The following is a 19,879-nucleotide window of genomic DNA, read 5'->3' as shown; positions in this document are numbered from 1 at the left end:
GTGGAAGAGCGATGGGCGAGAGAGTAGTCCTCCTCGGTGCCTTACCATAAACACGGGCTCGGTTGGAATAAACGGTTCAGCACAGCCAAGAGCTGTTGGTGGAACATTCACCTACTGTGTTCAGCTAACACTGACCGGAAGTGTCTGATTTAACCCCACACGAGGGCGAACACAACCGACCACCTGAGCATCAACAGGAAGTTTAGTTGACCTGTTTAGTTTCAGTGTTAACAGACAGGTTGCGTTAGTTTAACGTGTCATCAATGGTTCCATCAACAGATTCATGCTGTCCTAACTCCAACCCTTGGTGAATGTCACCTGTGATTTCCTATCTCTATGTGTTCTTTCCTGTCATCCTGGAGGATGGGAACAATTCTGGGAATAAACAAGCACGTCTTCATCAGTTGATCTTAATAAACAACAAGTTTAACAAAGTGTGAACTGTAACCGACGGCAATGTCCAATCCCCTGGTGTGAACAGTGGGGGTGGACCCAGTTTAAGGCGACCTGCCAGTCTCACTGAGGGTAGGGATTAGGACTTTGTTACCCAGCATGCTTTGTGTTTGTGCAAAATCCTTAAAGAGGATTTATGTGGATCAGTGAGACAACATGCCGCTGAAGAGAGAAGGTGAGAAGTGTGTGTGGACGCCATTGGCCACACGCACACACACACTCACACACACACACACACACACACACACACCTGTGTGAGTGTTCATTAGCGTGTGTGTGCTCGTCAGGAGGTAGGTGTGTTTTCGTGTGTGTGTGTGTGTGTGTGTGTGTGTGTGTGTGTGTGTGTGTGTGTGTGTGGGTATTCGTCAGTAGGTGTGTGTGTGTGTGTCAGTAGGTGTGTGTGTGTGTGTCATCTTAAATTTGGTTTGTGTGTCAGTGTGTGTGTGTGTATGTGTGTATTCGTCAGTAGATGTGTTTGTCATTCGGGGTGTGTTTGTGTGTTCGTCAGCATGTGTGTGTTCGTCAGTAGGTGTGTGTGTTCGTCAGTAGGTGTGTGTGTGTGTGTGTGTGTGTGTGTGTGTGTCAGCAGGTGTGTTGTATGTGTGTCACCTTAAATTTGGTTTGTGTGTCAGTAAGTGTGTGTGTGTTCATCAGTAGGCATGTGTCAGAAGGTGTGTGCGTGTCAGTAGGTGTGTTAATGCGTGTTTTTATCAGTGCATGTGTGTGTTCGTCAGTAGGTGTGTATGTATGTGTGTGTTCGTCAGTAGGTGTGTGTGCGTAAGCATGTGTATGAGTGTGATCTTAAATTTGGTGCAGGAAACTGAGTTGATGAGGAGGTGATGGGCTGGTTTGGTATCTAGGAGAGATGCTGTAGGTGTGACAGACGAATTCAAAGTGGAGGTGGGACTGCATCAGGGATCAGCTCTGAGCCCCTTCTTGTTTGCTATGGTGATGGACAGGCTGACAGACGAGGTTATCAAGAATTCCCCATGGAAGATGATGTTTGCAAGTGACATTGTGATCTGTAATGAGAGCAGGGAACAGGTGGAGGAGAAGCCAGAGAGGTGGAGGTTGTCCGGGAAAGGAGAGGAATGAAGGTTAGTAGTAAGACAGAGTACATGTGTATGAATAAGAGGGACCCAAGTGGAAGAGTGAGATTACAGGGAGAAGAGATCAAAAAGGTGGAGGATTTTAAGTTCTTTGGGTCAACAATACAGAGCAATGGAGAGTGTGGAAAAGAGGTGAAGAAGTGTGTACAGGCAGGATGGAACGGGTGGAGAAAAGTGTCCAGCGTGATGTGTGATAGAAGAGTTTCAGCTAAAATGAAAGGAAAGGTGTACAAAACTGTGGTGAGACCAGCGATGTTGTTTGGTCTAGAGACAGTGTCACTGAGAAAAACACAGGAGACAGAGTTGGAGGTAGGTTGGGTGTCATTTGACACTTTGAGCTGAAGAATGAAGCTCCTGGTTAGTCTGAGTTACTTAGGCCCCATCCACACGATGACGGATTTTTTTGAAAACGCAACTTTTTAAAAACGCATCGAAAACGACACATAAACGCAGCAGTGTGTTTTCGAAGACGGCTATAAGCATGCCAAACCATGTGGTGGCAGTATTGAGTCAAATTTTATCCAATAGGAATCCTCTGTGTTTTGTTGTCACAACACACAGGACCATAAATATGGTGACAGAGGTTTTCGTCGCAAAAACACTGACGTCTTGTCAGTGTTTTTAAAAAGTTGCGGATACACTGTCCGCACGACACCGCAGACCCAGCGTTTTTAAAAAAATCCACCTAGGCCAGCGTTTTCAAAAAGTTGCGTTTTCGTTCCGGATATCTGCATTGTCGTGTGGGCGGAAGGCGTAAACGCAACAAAAAAGTTACGTTTTCAAAAAGTTCCGGCATCGTGTGGACGGGGCCTTAGTGCAGTTGTCACATCACGGCATGACATCACAGCATGACATCACGGTGTGAGAGCCTTTCTGGTGTATCGGACAGTGGACGGTCTGGGAGGGATGGATCTACAGGAAGATTGTCGACATCAGACTCTCAGAACAGTTGGTCCTCCTTCAGGAGGGGACGCGGTCACAACCCAAATTAACCAATCAGCAGCCAGGAGCACAATTTGTGTTCAAATCTCCGTCCTGGAAAATATAAATAATGTTGGGGTTTACTCCAAACTCCGTTTGTAAAAAATAAAATCAGTCTACCTGTTCAGAAGGTGGAGCTCATTTTCTTAGCCACACCTCCCAAGGGTCAACTAAGACTCAGTAGGGTCCCCTCAGGTCTAGTAGGGTCCCTTAAGGTCCAGTTGGGTTCCCTCAGGTCCGGTAGGGTTCCCTCAGGTCCATTTGGGTTCCCCCAGGTCTGGTAGGGTCCCCTCAGGTCCAGTAGGGTCCCCTCAGGTCCAGTAGGGTCCCCTCAAGTCTGGCAGAGTCAGTCAATCTAGTCTTGGTTGTTCTCTGCAGACACTGAGCGCGCTGTACTCGCGATGGAAGCCTACCAGGCTGGAGCAGCTGAAGGAGTCAAAGGTCGAGCGGAGAAGTTACTGAACATCTTCCAGAGTGACCTGTTCCAGGCCTTGCTAGGTAAAACCCCAGTCCCACACCTGCTGGTCTACACATCAGGGAGAAAGCCATAGCAAATGCTAGTTAACAGATGAACACCAGTCCTATACCTGCTGGTCTACAGACCAGGCAAAACGCTGTAGCTAATGCTAGCTAACAGATGAACACCAGTCCTACACCTGCTGGTCTACAGATCAGAAGAAGCACTGTAGCTAATGCTAGGTATCAGATTAACACAAGTTCCTGCAATAGGTTGAACTGACAGTGGTAGGACGACATTTAACAGTGGTAGGATGTCATGACCACAAGCTGAATACTAGCAGATAGCATGAGGTACATGGCAACAGCACTGGAAGTTGACGTTGAGTAATACACAGATAATTATCATAAAATAAGCAAATTTTGTTCGCAATAGTAAGCAATACTTTAATAAACAGAACAATGAAATAATTTGATATATGTGTTAAATCACAGCAATTGTCTAATAGCAGAACCCAAACCCTATCCCCTAAGGCTAACCCTAAGGCCTGACCTCAACCATAGGCCTGACCTTAAGCCCTAACCCAACCTGAACTTTGCATTGAGACGGCGACAAACATTTGATTTTAAATGTGAAAGAATATAAAGCACGGGAAGAGGAACAAGAAAAACAGCTGTGTGTGTGTGTGTGTGTGTGTGTGTGTGTGTGTGTGTGTGTGTGTGTGTGTGTGTGTGTGTGTGTGTGTGTGTGTGTGTGTGTGTGTGTGTGTGTGTGTGTGTGTGAAGATATACAGGAGTTCTATGAGCTGACAGTGTGTGAGAACCAGACAATGAGCCAACCAAACACACCTGGACAGGTATGAACACACACACACACACACACACACACACACACACACACACACACACACACACACACACACACACACACACACACACACACACACACAATCAGCAACACCCATCATTGTTGCCTAGCAACAGTTGCAGAAAATTACCGGGGCAACAGCTGCATAGCACCATGACAACAGCAGCCCCCCCCCACGACTCACTTGAGGTGCCCCCCCTTCATCTGTCTCGCTTGCCCCTCGCTCTCCTCTGCTCTCTCTCTCACTTGGTTGCTTGGTACTGATAGACGGAGGAATAGAGGAAGAAACCGATAGATGACCGAGGAGAGACAGGGAGAGAGAAAGAGAGAGACAGAGAGAGAGAGACAGAGAGACAGAGAGAGAGAGAGAGACAGAGAGAGAGAGAGAGAGAAGGAGAGAGACAGGGAGAGAGACAGAGAGAGAGACAGGAGGGCAGCATCCAGAGCAATCGAGCATGAGTGTCTGAACGAGCATGGACATGTGTGTGTGTGAGTGTGTGTGTGTGTGAGTGTGTGTGGTGATGGACTGTCTCTGCATCGTCACAACAAAGGTAAGACACACCGCCGGCATGTGCTCTACAACACGCATGCTGAATGAGGACACACACGCATGTCCTCATTCAGCATTCGTGTGTGTGTGTGTGTGTGTGTGTGAGCATGGCCACATTAGCATGTTAGCTGAGTCCACCTCCACCCTGTAGCTAGCTGTTAGCAGGGCCATGACCAGGACATGTGTTTCCCCATGTTGTCACCAATCGTGTTGTCTGACATTTTGATGGAACCGTGTTCTAATTCGCTGTCACACCGGCAGCAACAGGTCACGTCCAGTCCAGCTGTCAGATAGCAGCTGCTAACTAACATGGAGCTGATTCAAGAGCTGCCACCACCTGGGTTTCTAGTGATGTCATCAAACGTAATTTTATTCTGGAAAAAAAATCCAAACAAATGGTCCCACTTGTTCCAGTCCTTCCTGGTATTTTGGTCTATCTTTAGCCAAGTCCGTCATAGTGTTTTCATCTGTTTATCCTTACAGTAACTTTAGTTCCAGTTTATTCAGTCCTTCCAATAATTTTGGTCCCATTTCATCCCACTCTGTCCTGTTTCATCTCGGTTTATCCCAATCCTTCCTGGTGTTTGGTTCAACTTTAGGCCAGTCTTTCCTGGTGCTTTAATCCAAATTTATTCAGGCTTTCCTGGTGTTTTAGTCCGAGTTCATTCCAGTCCGCCCTAATATTTTCATCTATGTGTATTCCAATCCTTCTTGGTTTTTGATCCAACTTTAGCTTAGTCCTTCCTGTAGTTTTAGTTCCAGTTCATCTCAGTCGTTCCTGTTGCTGTACTCCAGTTTTATCCCAGTCCCACCTGGTGTTTTAGTCCCACTTCATCAAAGACCTTCCCTGTCTTTTTGTCAAGGTGTTTCCCAGTCATTATTGTTGCAGTAGTCCACTTTTATCTTAATCCCACCTGATGTTTTAGTCACACTTCATCCCAAGCCTTCCAGGTATTTTAGTCTGACCTTTTGCCAGTCCGTCCTGATGTTTTCATCTAGGTTTACAGTAATCCCTCATTACTCGCAGTTACTGCGTTAACAAAAATGAAATTCCATGATATAGTAAGAAACTATTTTATTATTTTTGTTAATTTAAATGTCTATGAACTCTCCCATACTGATATTAAGCCACAATATATCTGTATTACCTTTTACCACACTCGTATAGATTGTTTAGAGCGCTTTTGAAGTGTTTCTTCAATACATGGAAGTGCACTGCATTCCGTGAGTCTCGGAACACAATGCACTTCTTGATGCTGTCAGCCAATATGGATGGACCACCTACTAAAAATCTGCGATGAGGTGAAGGCGGGCATGTTGAAGTGCAAATATGCAAAGGATTACTGTATACCAGTTCTTACTGATGTTTGGTGGGACTTCCACTCAATCCCTCCAGTTGTGTTAGTTTCAATTTCTCCCAGTGCTTCCTGTTGCTTTAGTTTTACATCATCCCAGTCCTTCCTGTAGATTTAATTTTAGTGAATCTCAGTTTACTTTTAACCTTTTAGTTCCAGTTCGTCCCCGTTTCTCCTGTTTCTTTTGTTCGAGTTTATCCCAGTCCTTCCTGGTCGTTATTCTAGAATTATCCCAGTCCTTCCTGGTGTTTAAATCCAACTTTACCCCAGCCCTTCCTGTTGCTTTCGTTCAATTTTCTCCCAGTCCTTGCAGGTGTTTTAGTTCCAGTTCATCCCAGTCCTTCATGTTGCTTCATAGCCAGTGAATCCCAGTCCTTCATGTTGCTTTAGTTCCAGTTCATCCCAGTCCTTCCTGTTGCTTTTTTTCAGTTTATTCCAGTGCTTCCTGGTGTGTTAGTCCAACTTCAGCCCATTCCTTCCTGCTGTGTTAGTCTGACTTTAGCCCATTCCTTCCTGGTGTGTTAGTCCGACTTTAGCCCATTCTATCCTGGTATGTTAGTCCGACTTTAGCCCCTTCCTTCCTGGTGTGTTAATCCAACTTTAGCCTATTCCTTCATGTGTTTAAATCTAACTTTACCATTGCCGTTCCCGTTGCTTTACTTCAATTTTCTCCCAGTCCTTGCAGATGTTTTAGTTCCAGTTCTTCCCAGTCCTTCCTGTTGCTTTTTTTCAAATTTATTCTATCGATTCCCTGGTGTGTTAGTTCAACTTCAGCCCATTCCTCCTGTTTTGTGAATCCGACTTTAGCCCATTACTTCCTGATGTTTTAGTTTGACCCTAGCCCATTCCTTCCTGGTTTGTTAGTCCGACTTCAGCCCATTCCTTCCTAGTGTGCTAGTTGGACTTCAGCCCATTCCTTCCTGGTGTTTAAATCCAACTTTATCCCAGTCCTTCCTGTTGCTTTAATTAAATTTTCATTCAGTCCTTGCAGGTGTTTTAGGTCCAGTTCATCCCAGTCCTTCCTGTTGCTTTAGATCTAGTGAATCCCAGTCCTTCCTGTTGCTTTTTTTTTTCAGTTTATTCTTTCGATTCCTGGTGTGTTAGTCCAACTTCAGTCGATTCCTTCATGGCGTGTTAGTCTGACTTTAGCCAATTCTTTACTGGTGTGTTAGTCCAACTTTAGCCCAGTCCTTCCTGGTTTTTTAATCAAGAGTTTATTTTTAACCTTTTAGTCCCAGTTCATCCCAGTACTTCCTGTTGCTTTTGTTTCAGTTTATTCTAGTCCTTCCTGGTGTGGTAGTTCGACTTTAGCCGAGTCTTTCCTGGTGTTTTAATCAGTTTATTTTTAATCTTTTAGAATTATCCAGTACTTCCAGTCATGTTAATCCGGTTTATTCTAGTCATTACTGGTGTTTTAGTTCCAGTTCATCCCAGTCCTTTGTGTTGCTTTAGTTCAAATTCATCCCAGTCATCATGCAGTAATCCCTTGCGCATTCACGCATCAACATGTGTGATAGTAGGTAGTTTAATTTAGTAGGTGTTTTAATATCAGTATGGGGAAGGGTCATAAACTTTTAAATTACCGTAAATAACAAGATAAATAGTTTGTCGCTATATCACGGAATTCGTTATTTGCGTGTGGTTCCTGCAACACATTAACCGCGAGTAATGAGGGTGCACTGTATTTTCAAAAAGTCAAAGATTACCTTCAATTTGATGTCATAGAATTCTGTCAAATATTTTACTTCAAATAGTTGGAACCACAGCTGATCCAGTTGGATTGTGTCTGTCTGTGTCCTGGTCAGTTGGACTGGGTCTACCTGTGTCCTGAGCAGTTGGACTGGATCTGTCTGTGTCCCAGTCAGTTAGACTGGGTCTGTCTGTGTCCCAGTCAGTTGGACTGGGTCCGTCTGTGTCTCAGTCAGTTGGACTGGGTCCGTCTGTGTCCCAGTCAGTTGGAATGGGCCCGTCTGTGTCCCAGTCAGGGACTGGGTCTATCTGTTTCCCGGTCAGTTGGACTGGGTTTGTCTGTGTCCCAGTTTGTTAGACTGGGTCTGTCTGTGTCCCGGTCAGTGACTGGGTCTATGTTGGACTGGGTCTGTCTGTCTCCTGGTTAGTGATTGAGTCTGTGGATGGCTGATGGTTTTCATTGTCATTGTGATGGACACTCGTAAAGCACAGAAGAAGAACGGCCGACTGTCTCTTCCTGTCTGTCTGGCTCCTCCTCTGTTCAGTGATGTCAGTTGCCAGGCAACACAGGCTCTCATAGCCTCTTTGTTACTATGACAACAGCATCCCTCTCTTGAGGAGGTTTGGAATCAAAATGAGTCTGTAGGTCACCTTGATGTATGTGAGAGAGACGTCGATGTCACGGATTCACCAGGACACCCCCCCCCTTCTGGACGATGAACCCAAATTAATGGCATGATGGGCACTGAACCCTTGAGTAAGACGTTTCCCCGGTGGTGCTAACTCTCGGTGCTAACCGCTAATGTCATCTGTGTGTCTGCAGAAGTATCGTTACCAGGACGATGAGACCCCACCTGTGGATCCCAGTCCCGGTCACATGACCCATGGACGCAGCGCCGAGCTGAGCCACTCCCACCTGGACGAATACGCACATCCGGCCGCACTGACCGTACGCTTGTGGGCACATACACACATGCACACACACAGCCTCATGACAGCCAATTAGACGGCTCCAAGCTCCATTGGGGTGTTTAGATGATGCCTGGAGCGGTTCTCAGCGTCCTTGAGGAGGTAACAGTCCTGGTTTAGGTTCAGAACCAGTTCTCTCCCCCACCTTGATTGGTTCTGGGTGAGGGTGTCTCGTGCTCCACAAGCTGAGCTGAGAACGTCCTGCCTGATGAAGGTCCCTCCCAGCTGGAGCTCAGAGACCCTGATGAGGGGTGGGACTCTGACTGCAGGGAGGTGTGTTCCATTTTGCTCCACAGCGATCTGGTGCAGACGCCTCCTACCAGGTGCCACCAGTCCCATGGCATCTGACGCTGTTCTCACTGGGGGGGGGGGCAGATCGTTTCAGATGTCCATAGGTTCTGTAGGTGTGGACTTGGAGGTTCTCTGCTGTTAATGCCCGGTTGAGGTACATCAGAAGGCTGCTTGGTGGTCCTTGACAATGGTTTATAGGTCCTTGAAGAGTGGAAATGCATTGAAGGAAACTCAGAGAGATTCTAGGAAGTTTATGAAGTTCTGTTGGTGCCTAAGGAGGTTCTGTGGGTCCTTTAGGGGGTTCCGTGGTTCTTTAGGAGGTTCTGTGGGTCTTCAGATGGGTCTGTGGGTCCTTTAGAGGTCCTTGAGGACTGCGCTGATGAGTTTGGTTTTAGGTCAGCTGTTATTAATATTCTCTCTGAGCTGAGATCAGTTTTACAGCCAGAGGATTCATCACTGTTAATTACCGACACACACACACACACACACACACACACACACACACACACACACACACACACACACACACACACACACACACACACACACACACACACACACACACACACACAGCGTGGGCTGCCTCTGATGCATCCCTCTGCCTTTTTTGCTCAGCCGTTGCTATGACAATGATGAGATGGGGGTTACCTTGGCAACAACATTAGCCTGGATGTCTCTCTCTCTTTCTCTCCCTCTCTTTCTCAGCCGCTGGATGAGTGACATCACGGAGGGGAGGGGATTCCTTCAGAGAGAGAGTGAGACAGGTAGAGAGACACAGAGAGAGAGACAGAGAGAGAGAGAGAGAGAGAGAGAGAGAGAGAGAGAGAGAGAGAGGGAGGGAGGGAGGGATGTGCAGTGGAGCATCAGGATGGTCGAGCAGAGCGAGCGAGTAAACGGAGGAGGGATGAGAGCGGGCGAGTGACAAACAGCCTCTCCTTCTCCTTCTGGAGACTCGTTCATGACCTCCTCTGTGGATTCCTGTCGTCTGTTCCCTCTGGATGAACGTCGTCAGTCATGTCTGACTTGCTAACAGCTCCAGGAAACGACACCTAACCCGCCTGCTGAGAACCAGCGCTTCTTCTTCCTCCTGATTGGCAGTTAATTATTCATCCATCACTCCATCATCAACGTTTATGTAACAGGGGGGGGGGCAGGAAGTGATGTTTGTGTCTGTGTGGTACGCCAAGAAGATGGGACGGAGATTCATCAACAACGTGAGGAGAGCCAAGAGACACAGGCAGAGGATGATGGTAGGGCCACGCCGCGAACGCTCTGATTAGCATGTGATTGGCCAGGACTACAGGGTCCGACCAATCCTGAGGGATCAGGAAAGCTGCCTGTCCAGGAGGCCGGACCACGTCTGTGCTCGCGTCCCTCTCATTGGTTCCTTTAATGAGCTGAATGATGGCTAATGTTGTTCTGTAGAGTCAGAACTCCGAATGTCGGCCTCTTCAAAATTTAGCAAGCGCTTCCATTCGTGTACTAAACATGTAGTACTAATGCTCAGTGTACAACAATACTCAGTGTATGCCAGTATACCAATAGTATACTGTCATACAATAGTATACTGTCGTACAACTATACTGTCGTATGAGTATTAATACTCAGTGTTGTACACCGAGTATTAGTTCAATAATAGTGTACTAATACGCTGACTGTTGTACACTGAGTATTATTATACTAGTATTAGTATACTACTAGTATGACATTATACTAATAGTATGTTAAAACTCAGTGAACTACAGTATACTAATAGTATACTAATACTCTGTGTACGACAGTGTAATAATAGTATACTCACTTTAGCGCCATTCTGCTAATGTGATGAAGCTAAAAGCTCTATTGGCGTCATATGATGTTAATGACTATTTTTAGCTTTAGCTTTACTTAGCTACAGGTCTGTTAGTGTCATTAGATGTTAATAACATTTTTTAGCATTAGCTTCACTTTGAAGTGTGGCAGTAGAGTTTCTGACTCAACAGGATCTTAGATAGTGAGAAGATGCCTCAGGAATGGTGTGCTGGAAGTGTGCTGGTGCCCATTTTTAAGAACATGGGAGATGTACGGCATTGTGGCAACTACAGAGGAATAAAGCTGATGAGCCATATAATGAATCTTTGGGAAAGAGTAGTTGAAGCTAGACTGAGGGCAGAAGTGAGCATTTGTGAGCAACAGTATGGTTTCATACCAAACAAGAGTACTACAGATGCAGTATTTGCTTTGACGATGTTGATAGAGAAGTACAGAGAAGGCCAGAGGGAGCTGCATTGTGTTTTTGTAGATCTGTAGAAAGCTTATGACAGGGTGCCCAAAGAGGAACTGTGGTATTATATGAGGAAGTCTGGAGTATGTTAGAGCGGTGCAGGACATGTATGAGGAATGTAAAACAGTGGTGAGGTGTGCTGTAGGTGTGACAGAGGAATTGAAAGTGGAGATGGGACTGCATCAGGGATCAGCTCTGAGCCCCTTCTTGTTCGCTATGGTGATGGACAGGCTGACAGACGAGGTTAGACAGGAATCTCCATGGACTATGATGTTTGCAGATAACATTATGATCTGTAGTGAGAGCAGGGAACAGGTGGAGGAGAAGCTAGAGAGGTGGAGGTTTTTCCTGGAAAGGAGAGGAATGAACGTGAGTCGCAGTAAGACAGAGTACATGTGTGTGCATGAGAGGGACCCACGTGGAAGAGTGAGGCTATAGGGAGAAGAGATCAAGAAGGTGGAGGATTTTAAGTACTTAGGGTCAACAGTCCAGAGCAATGGAGAGTGTGGAAAAGAGGTGAAGAAGCGTGTACAGGCAGGATGGAAGGGGTGGAGAAAAGTGTCCGGTGTGATGTGTGATAGAAGAGTTTCAGCTAAAATGAAAGGAAAGGTGTACAAAACTGTGGTGAGACCAGCGATGTTGTTTGGTCTAGAGACAGTGTCACTGAGGAAAAGACAGGAGACAGAGCTGGAGGTAGCAGAGATGAAGATTCTGAGGTTCTCTCTGGGAGTGACCAGGAAGGATAGGATCAGGAATGAGTACATCAGAGGGACAATACATGTTAGAGGTTTTGGAAATAAAGTCAGAGAGGACAGACTGAGATGGTTTGGACATGTCCAGAGGAGAGATAGTGAATATATTGGCAGAAGGATGCTGACTTTTGAACTGCCAGGCAGGAGGCTCTGAGGAAGACCAAAGAGGTTTATGGATGTATGAAGGTAGTTGGTGTGAGAGAAGAGGATGCAGAAGACAGGGTTAAATGGAGGCAACTGATTCGCTGCGGCGACCCCTGAAGGTAACAGCCGAAAGGAGGAGAAGAAGAAGAAGAAGCTTCACTTTGAAGTGTACAAGAAAATCAACCACCTTACTTAAATCACTGAAAAATCTGAAATGGCGGATGTATATTCTGCGAGATGTACATTAACTTACATTTCTCGATGCTGTGCTGTTGTTGTTGTCTTCTGTATCTGGTGCCTCATCATCATTTTCACATTATTGGGAAGATGCTTTCAAACTGGGAACAGCTTTGGATTTAAGATGGAGACTTTAATAAATCTTTGACTGTAACAGCCTGAATCTGTTTGTCTGTCTGTCTGTCTCTCTTTCTCTCTTCATCTTTCTCTCTGTCTCTCTCTGTTATGTAACTACTTTGAAGTGCTCTCGTCCAGAGAGAGAGGTAAACTGTAGTGATGACAGCTGCACAGGCCTTCAGGGAATGACTGTTACTGACAGACGGACAGGTTTACCTCAGTTAGCAGTCAGTGACTAGCAGCTGTAGCATACGGCTAGCAGTCAGTGACTAGCAGCTGTAGCATACAGAAAACGGTCAGTGAGTAGCACCGGGTGAAAGCCTAATCAGAAGAGGAAGTGATGTAATAAACAGGACTGTGTGCAGAGGATGTTATAAAAGACTTGGCTGCAATTGCTACAGTCACAGTTGCCATGGTCACCCGTATCTTTAGTTGCCATGGAGATGTTGGATCATGTGATGTTCTGTGTTTTTACAGATGAACGGCTCGGAGGGAGAACTGGAGTACGAAGAGATCACTTTGGAGAGGGTGAGATCGTATTATACAGCACTACACAGTACTAACAGTATTACACAGCACTACACAGCACTACAAAGCACTACACAGTACTACACAGCAGGAGACAGCACTACACAGTATTACACAGCACTACACAATCCTACACAGTAGTACACAACACTACACAGCACTACATAGTACTGTACAGTACTATATAGTAGTATACAGCACTACACAGTACTACATGGTAGTACACAGTAGTACACAGTACTCCACAGCACTACACAGTACTATATAGTACTAAACAATACAACATAGTACTACACAGTAGTACACAGTACTACACAGCTCTACACAGTAGTACACAGTACTACATAGCACTACACAGCAGTACACAGCACTACACAGCACTACACAGTACTACACAGTAGTACACAGTAGAACAAAGTACTACACAGTACTATATAGTACAGTAATCCCTCTCTTGTTCGCGCTTCAAGATGCGCAACTTCACTACATCATAGATTTTTTGTAAGTAATCACGTGATACCGTATGAGCATCCTATTGGCTGATGACATCCAGAAGTGCACTGTTTTCCGAGACTCTCAGAACGCAGTGCACTTCTGTAAAACACAAAAGTGCTTTAAACAGTCGATAACAGTGTGGGAAAAGGTAATACAGATGGAAGGTGGTTTAATATCAGTATGAGGAGGCTTCATAAACATTTAAATTACTGTAAATAATAAAGTAAATAGTTTGTTGCTACATCGAGGAATTTCATTTTTCACAGGTGGTCCTGGAACACATTAACCATGAGTAACAAGGGATTACTGTACTACACAATACTATATAGTACTAGAATGTACTACATATTAGTACACGGTACTCATCAGAACCCGTGTGTGTGATTAATCAGAACCCATACGTGTGACTGATCAGAACCCATGTGATTGATCTGAAAGCATACGTGTGATTGATCTGAACCCATACCTGTGAGTGATCAGAACCCATACGTGTGATTGATCAGAACCTATACATGCTATTGATCAGTACCCATACGAAAGATTGATCTGTGTTCAGGGGAACTCTGGTCTGGGCTTCAGCATTGCGGGAGGAACTGATAATCCTCACATAGGAGACGACCCGTCCATCTTCATCACCAAGATCATCCCAGGAGGAGCAGCAGCACAGGACGGACGCCTACGGTACACACACACAGACACACACACACACACACACACACACACACACATTCACACACACACACACACACACACACAGACACACACACACACACACTCAGGTTGGTCTCTGCCTCCAGGGTGAACGACAGCATCGTGTTCGTGAACGACGTGGACGTGCGTGAGGTCACACACTCTATCGCTGTGGAGGCGTTGAAGGAGGCAGGGCCTGTAGTCAGACTCTATGTCCTGAGGCGACGCCCCCCAAGTGAACGCATCACACAGGTCAAACTGATGAAAGGCCCGAAAGGTATGTGTGTTTGTGTCTGTGTGTGTTTGTGTGTTTCTGTGTTTGTGTTTGTCTGTGTTTCTATCACTATGTGTGTGTTTGTCTGTGTGTGTGTGTGGTGTATGTGTTTGTCTATTAAGTGTTAATTGACTCTTCTTCTTCTTCTTTTCCTTTCGGCTTTTCCCTTCAGGGGTTGCCACAGCGAATCAGTTGCCTCCATCTAACCCTGTTTTCTGCATCCTCTTCTCTCACACCAACTACCTTCATGTCCTCTTTCACTACATCCATAAACCTCCTCTTTGGTCTTCCTCTAGGCCTCCTGCCTGGCAGTTCAAAACTCAGCATCCTTCTACCAATATATTCACTATCTCTCCTCTGGACATGTCCAAACCATCTCAGTCTGGCCTCTCTGACTTTAACTCCAAAAGTGTTAATTGTGTTAAGTGTTAATTGACTAATGAAGTTCATAAAATTTTGTGTTTGTGGTTGTGTCTGTTCTGTCCGTGTTGTTCTGCAGGCCTGGGCTTCAGTATCGCCGGCGGCGTAGGGAACCAACATGTTCCCGGGGACAACAGCATTTATGTGACGAAGATCATCGAGGGGGGGGCGGCGCACCGCGACGGACGCCTCCAGATCGGGGACAAGATCCTAGCGGTAAGAGAAGCGTAGGTGTGAGTGCTGCTCTGTCGCTGGGTGCCACGCTAACCTGATCTTTGACTCTGCAGGTCAACCACATGTCTCTGGAGGACGTCCTTCACGAAGACGCCGTGTCTTCGCTGAAGAACACAGGGGAGGTGGTCTACCTGAAGGTGGCCACGCCCACCTCCCAGTACATACACCCAGCTGATCGATACAGCCCCCCCGACCTGACCAGCTGTAAGCACCCAACACGAGGCTAGCCCACGCTATAGCTCCCATCACTAACATTAGCCACCATTCATGTTGACCCATGTTAGCTGTGATAGCTGACATTAGCATTTCTGTCTGCAGCCTACATGGAGCCGGACTACATGTGTGATTACCCACAAGCCCTCCCTCCCCCGTCACCACGAAGACACTCACCCATCCTCCGCGGCATGATGGGAGAGGACGACTACTCCAGAGAACCTCGCCGGGTGTGTGTGCAGCGTGGCTCCACCGGCCTGGGCTTCAACATTGTGGGCGGAGAGGACGGAGAAGGGATCTTCATCTCCTTCATCCTGGCAGGAGGACCAGCAGACCTGAGCGGGGAGCTCCGGAAGGGGGACCAGATCCTCAGTGTGAGCACCCAGCACCCAGACAGGGTCCGGACCAGATCTAGACCGGGTCCAGACCGGGTTCAGACCAGGTCCAGACCAGACCTGATGATCTATGGATCATCTAAAGCTAACATGCTAGCTTGTGGGATGTCTATCGCTAACACCTGTGTGTGCAGGTGAACGGGGTGGACCTCAGGTACGCCACACACGAACAGGCAGCAGCAGCTCTGAAGAACGCCGGACAGACGGTCACCATCGTAGCACAGTACCGACCTGAAGGTGATACACCTGATAACCGTTGCATGGCCTCGTCTGTGGGACCCCATCCTGTTAGCTGATGACATCCCTGTTAGCTGCTTATGTCACTGTTAGCTAGCCGTTAGCCTAGCTAAGAATGTCTCGCCTGAATCCAGCCGCTAGCCTACCTCAGACCATCTGACGTGGAGCTAACCGTTAGCCTAGCTCAGAGCGTGTGTGTACTCTTCTGCAGAGTACAGCCGCTTTGAGGCCAAGATCCATGACCTGCGGGAGCAGATGATGAACAGCTCATCTGGAAGCCTGAGGGCCAGCCGCAGCTTCTATGTCAGGTAAATGAGAGTCACACAGGCGCACCTGAAGCAGCCCAATACTTCACACAAGTTTGCTGAAACCAGCACTGAGCTGGACTCTGGTACCCATCATGCTTTGAGAAAACACCACCACAGCTCAACAACACTGAGTAGGGCGTGGCAGTGGGGGTTAGGGGTTAAGGGTTGGGGTGTTAGGGTTACGAGTCAGAGTGTTAGGGTTAGGGGTCAGGGTGTTAGGGTTAGGGTTTAGGGGTGTTAGTGTCAAAGGTTAGGGTTGGCAGTGTTAAGGTTAGAGGTGTTAGGGGTCAGAGTTTAGGGTTGGGGGTGTTAGGGTTTAGTGGCATAAGTTCCACGGTTCGGGGTTAGGGGAACTACTTCCCAGCTGTTCATCGGTTCATGTTGGCTAATGTTAAAGTCACCAGATGTCACCTCATAGTGAACTGAAAAATGTGGATGGTTAACTAAGAATCGGGGCAGGGATTGATTTGATTGATTAAATAATTGTATTGCCAATAAATTACTGAAAACCCCCCACATCCAGAACCCTTTGATCTGGCTCTTGGAACATGGTTTAGGTTTTTTCAGCGGCACCTGGTTGCCATGCAGCGTAGTTCCAGAAGGTGGCGGTCATACACCTTACAAACAAGAGAAGAAGACCACAGGGTAGACCCTGAGTCACGCCAGCTGTCAGAACTCTGCTGACTCATCTAAATACAGGCAGGAGAACTGTGGTGAAGAAGAGGAAAAGGAAGAGCTGGTTACCCTTTCAAAATAAAACATTAGTGTTTGTAAGCGGGGATTTGGAACTGAACCGGGGGGGGGCGTTTTGGATTCTGCTTCAGGGCCTTGTTCGACTACGAGAAGCAGTGGGACTGTGGCGTCCTGTCTCAGGCCCTGGATTTCAACTTCGGGGAGGTCCTTCACGTGGTGGACAGCGCCGACGACGAGTGGTGGCAGGCCCGACGCGTCAATCAGCAGGGAGAGCTGGAGGAGCTGGGGTACATCCCGTCCAAACACAGGTGGTGACAACAGGACATGCCTCAAACCTTGCCTAATCCTCTAAACCCTACCCTAAGCCCAACTCTATCCTCACCCTACCCTAAACCCAACACTACCCTAACCCCTAAACCCTACCCTAACTCCAACTCTAACCTAAGCCCAAGCCTACCCTAAACCCAACTGTACCCTAACCCCAACCATACTCTGACCCCCTAACTACCCTAACTACAACTGTATCCTAACTCTAACCCCAACCCTAACCTAATCCCAACTCTACTCTATCCCCAACTCTACCGTAACCCTACACTAACCACAACCCTAACCTAACACCAACCCTAATCTAACCCTAAACTAACCTGCTACAGCAGTGCTCCTCTGGTAACGCTGCCCGTTTGTGTGTTCCAGAGTAGAGAGGAAGGAGTGGTCCCGCATGAAAAGTAAAGGTGATGCCCAATGACACGCAGTGAATGAAAACACGTTACCATTGTTACTGCCATGACAGCAGGTTTCTTCTTCACAGGTCGAGAAGGTTTCGTCCACAGCTATGAGCTCATCACCCAGATCGAAGGTCAGTGTCACTTTAACTTTTAACCTTCAACACTTTAAACTTGTGGGTCCGGACCCACTCATTGGTGCTGGGTGATCAACTCTTGAGCTGCTGCCCAGGGCAGGGTCAAGGGGCAGGGGTTTAGACACCCAGCTTGTGGTCGTGATAGGCCTCACTTTGACGACCTTGATTGCCAGAAGACATTGCTGCTAACACGTTAACCGCCTGATGCTAACACTATCTGCTTTCCTGTTTGCGTCTGTTGAGCCACATCTCACAGGATGCTCCATGGTTAGCATTAGCAGGCCTCAATGACAAACTAGTTAGCGTTCGGTGGCTCGTCACCAGCTACATGCAGGTCACCTGTGTGCTACGTAGGGCCGATAGGCTCCCCTGTCCCCATCTGCTGGTAACAGTATTGACTGGATGAAATACTCACACCATACCATGTAGAACATTTCCACACGGAACCCTCGGTAGTGGGTCCAGGTGTCTCTGGGCCAATCAGGAACAGGTGTGGGTGACGAGTTCTGCTGTTCCTCCAGTGGACTACGCCCGGCCCGTCATCATCCTGGGTCCGACCAAAGACCGGGTCAACGATGACTTGCTATCTGAGTTCCCTGACAAGTTCGGCTCCTGCGTCCCTCGTAAGTTTGCTGCTTCACATGCAACACAATATGCTGCAGGCAAACAGGAAGTGAGCGCCTTCTCTTCGCAGATACAACCCGTCCCCGGAGGGACTACGAGGCCGATGGGCGGGACTACCATTTTGTGTCGTCACGGGAACAGATGGAGCGGGACATTCAATCCCACCGCTTCATTGAGGCGGGGCAGTACAACAACCACCTCTACGGGACGTCGGTGCAGAGCGTCAGACAGGTGGCCGAGCAGGTGAGCCATGCCACTTCATGTTTTCAGGCGGGTAAAAGGTGGGGCTTATGTGTGTCTATCCAATCAGGGCAAACACTGCATCCTGGACGTGTCGGCCAATGCCGTGAGGAGACTGCAGGCTGCTCACCTTCACCCCATCGCCATCTTCATCCGCCCACGATCTCTGGAGAACATCCTGTAAGTCAGTGAGGTCAAGGGGAAGGGGGGGGGTGGAGCTGGGGAACACCTGCAGCGTGTGCTGACGTCTTGCCTCGTGTCTGCAGGGACCTGAACAAGCGTCTGTCTGAGGACCAGGCCAGGAAGGCTCTGGACCGGGCCATCAAGCTGGAGCAGGACTTCCTGGAGTGTTTCACAGGTAGAGGCTCCGCAGGTGTTTCAGAGGAAGTGTTTCCTGTGTGGTGCCAACGTGTGTGTGTGTGTATGTGTGTGCAGCCATTGTGTACGGCGACAGCTTCGAGGAGGTGTACCACCTGGTCAAAGCTGTCATCGAGGAGCAGAGCGGACCTTACATCTGGGTTCCTGCCCGAGACAGACTGTGATAGCCATGGAACCCTCGCCATGGGTCACCTGATGGAGGCGTGCACTGCACCAGGTGGAGGCAATGAGTCAGTAGAACCCATCTCCACCCATCAGCAGGTGGATGAGTACATAACGGATGAGACTAGAACTCTATTGAAGTGTTTCTATCATTTAGTTTGATTTCTTTACGTGATGTGAAAATGCCATATGGGAGTGTGTGCATGTAAACGTGTGCGTGTGTGTGTGTAGTGTGTACATACAGACTCGTGTGGCTGTAAATAAACAATGGGGCTCAAACACACAGTCTATTCAGGGCTTAGTGTCAGTGGACTACAACACCCACAACCCTCCAGGTTGGGACTACATAACTTAGTCATGCATGGACTACAACTCCCTGACTGGTTCTCACCTGATCGCGACCCGGAGCAGTCGACATCACCAATGGACCCCAGCTCTTGTTGGGGACCCTGTGACATCATCAGACGGACAATGGCGGCCCCCTGCCAGCTGGGGCGGAGCCAGAGGGTTTCTGGGTCGTGTGAAGTGGTCAAGGCATCAGGGTCACCCGAGGTCACGTTTCAGTTGGTTCACTTTGAAGTCATGTGAATATTTATTAGGCCACGCCCAGCAGGCGTCTGATCCAATCGTTAGCTCAAAAGTCACTATTTAAATAAATTCCTTACAAAAGTCCACGCCTGATTAATGACTGGGGGCTGGAAGGGGGGGGGGTTGACCCAATAACCAGCTGGCCACTCCCTGGACACTGGCGGACTCTGAGTGGGCAGGGCTGCCTGTACGGCACCGTGATTCTTCTGTTAACCTGCTTTAACTCTTAACCTTCACCGGCTGCATGTTACCATGGCAACACCAGCAGCCACACACACAGACCCCCCCAGGAACACGATGCAAACCC

General features: G+C 47.7%; 1 protein-coding gene across 2 annotated transcripts; it reads left to right on the top strand.

Annotated features, from left to right (window-relative positions):
* The first annotated feature begins 50 nt into the window (after positions 1-50).
* On the top strand, positions 51-19,637 carry LOC137590908 (disks large homolog 4-like). 2 transcript variants are annotated; one of them, XM_068308753.1, is made up of 20 exons: positions 51-628; positions 2,922-3,041; positions 3,786-3,856; positions 8,285-8,410; positions 12,712-12,762; positions 13,814-13,938; positions 14,055-14,224; positions 14,721-14,857; positions 14,929-15,079; positions 15,194-15,462; positions 15,618-15,720; positions 15,932-16,028; positions 16,853-17,029; positions 17,415-17,452; positions 17,530-17,577; positions 18,102-18,203; positions 18,275-18,447; positions 18,515-18,624; positions 18,711-18,802; positions 18,880-19,637. In XM_068308753.1, the coding sequence occupies exons 1-20, from the start codon at positions 610-612 to the stop codon at positions 18,984-18,986; spliced, it is 2,286 nt and encodes a 761-aa protein (XP_068164854.1). In that variant the 5' UTR covers positions 51-609; the 3' UTR covers positions 18,987-19,637. The 2 variants fall into 2 exon arrangements, with proteins under 2 accessions (XP_068164854.1, XP_068164855.1); XM_068308754.1 differs by lacking the exons at positions 51-628; positions 2,922-3,041; positions 3,786-3,856; positions 8,285-8,410 and adding an exon at positions 9,595-9,971.
* The last annotated feature ends 242 nt before the right edge of the window (positions 19,638-19,879 follow it).

Source organism: Antennarius striatus, chromosome 23 (assembly GCF_040054535.1).
Source record: "Antennarius striatus isolate MH-2024 chromosome 23, ASM4005453v1, whole genome shotgun sequence".
Taxonomy (NCBI): domain Eukaryota; kingdom Metazoa; phylum Chordata; class Actinopteri; order Lophiiformes; family Antennariidae; genus Antennarius; species Antennarius striatus.
The sequence above is the reverse complement of the archived record's forward strand: the minus strand, read 5'-3'. Positions and strand labels throughout refer to the sequence as shown.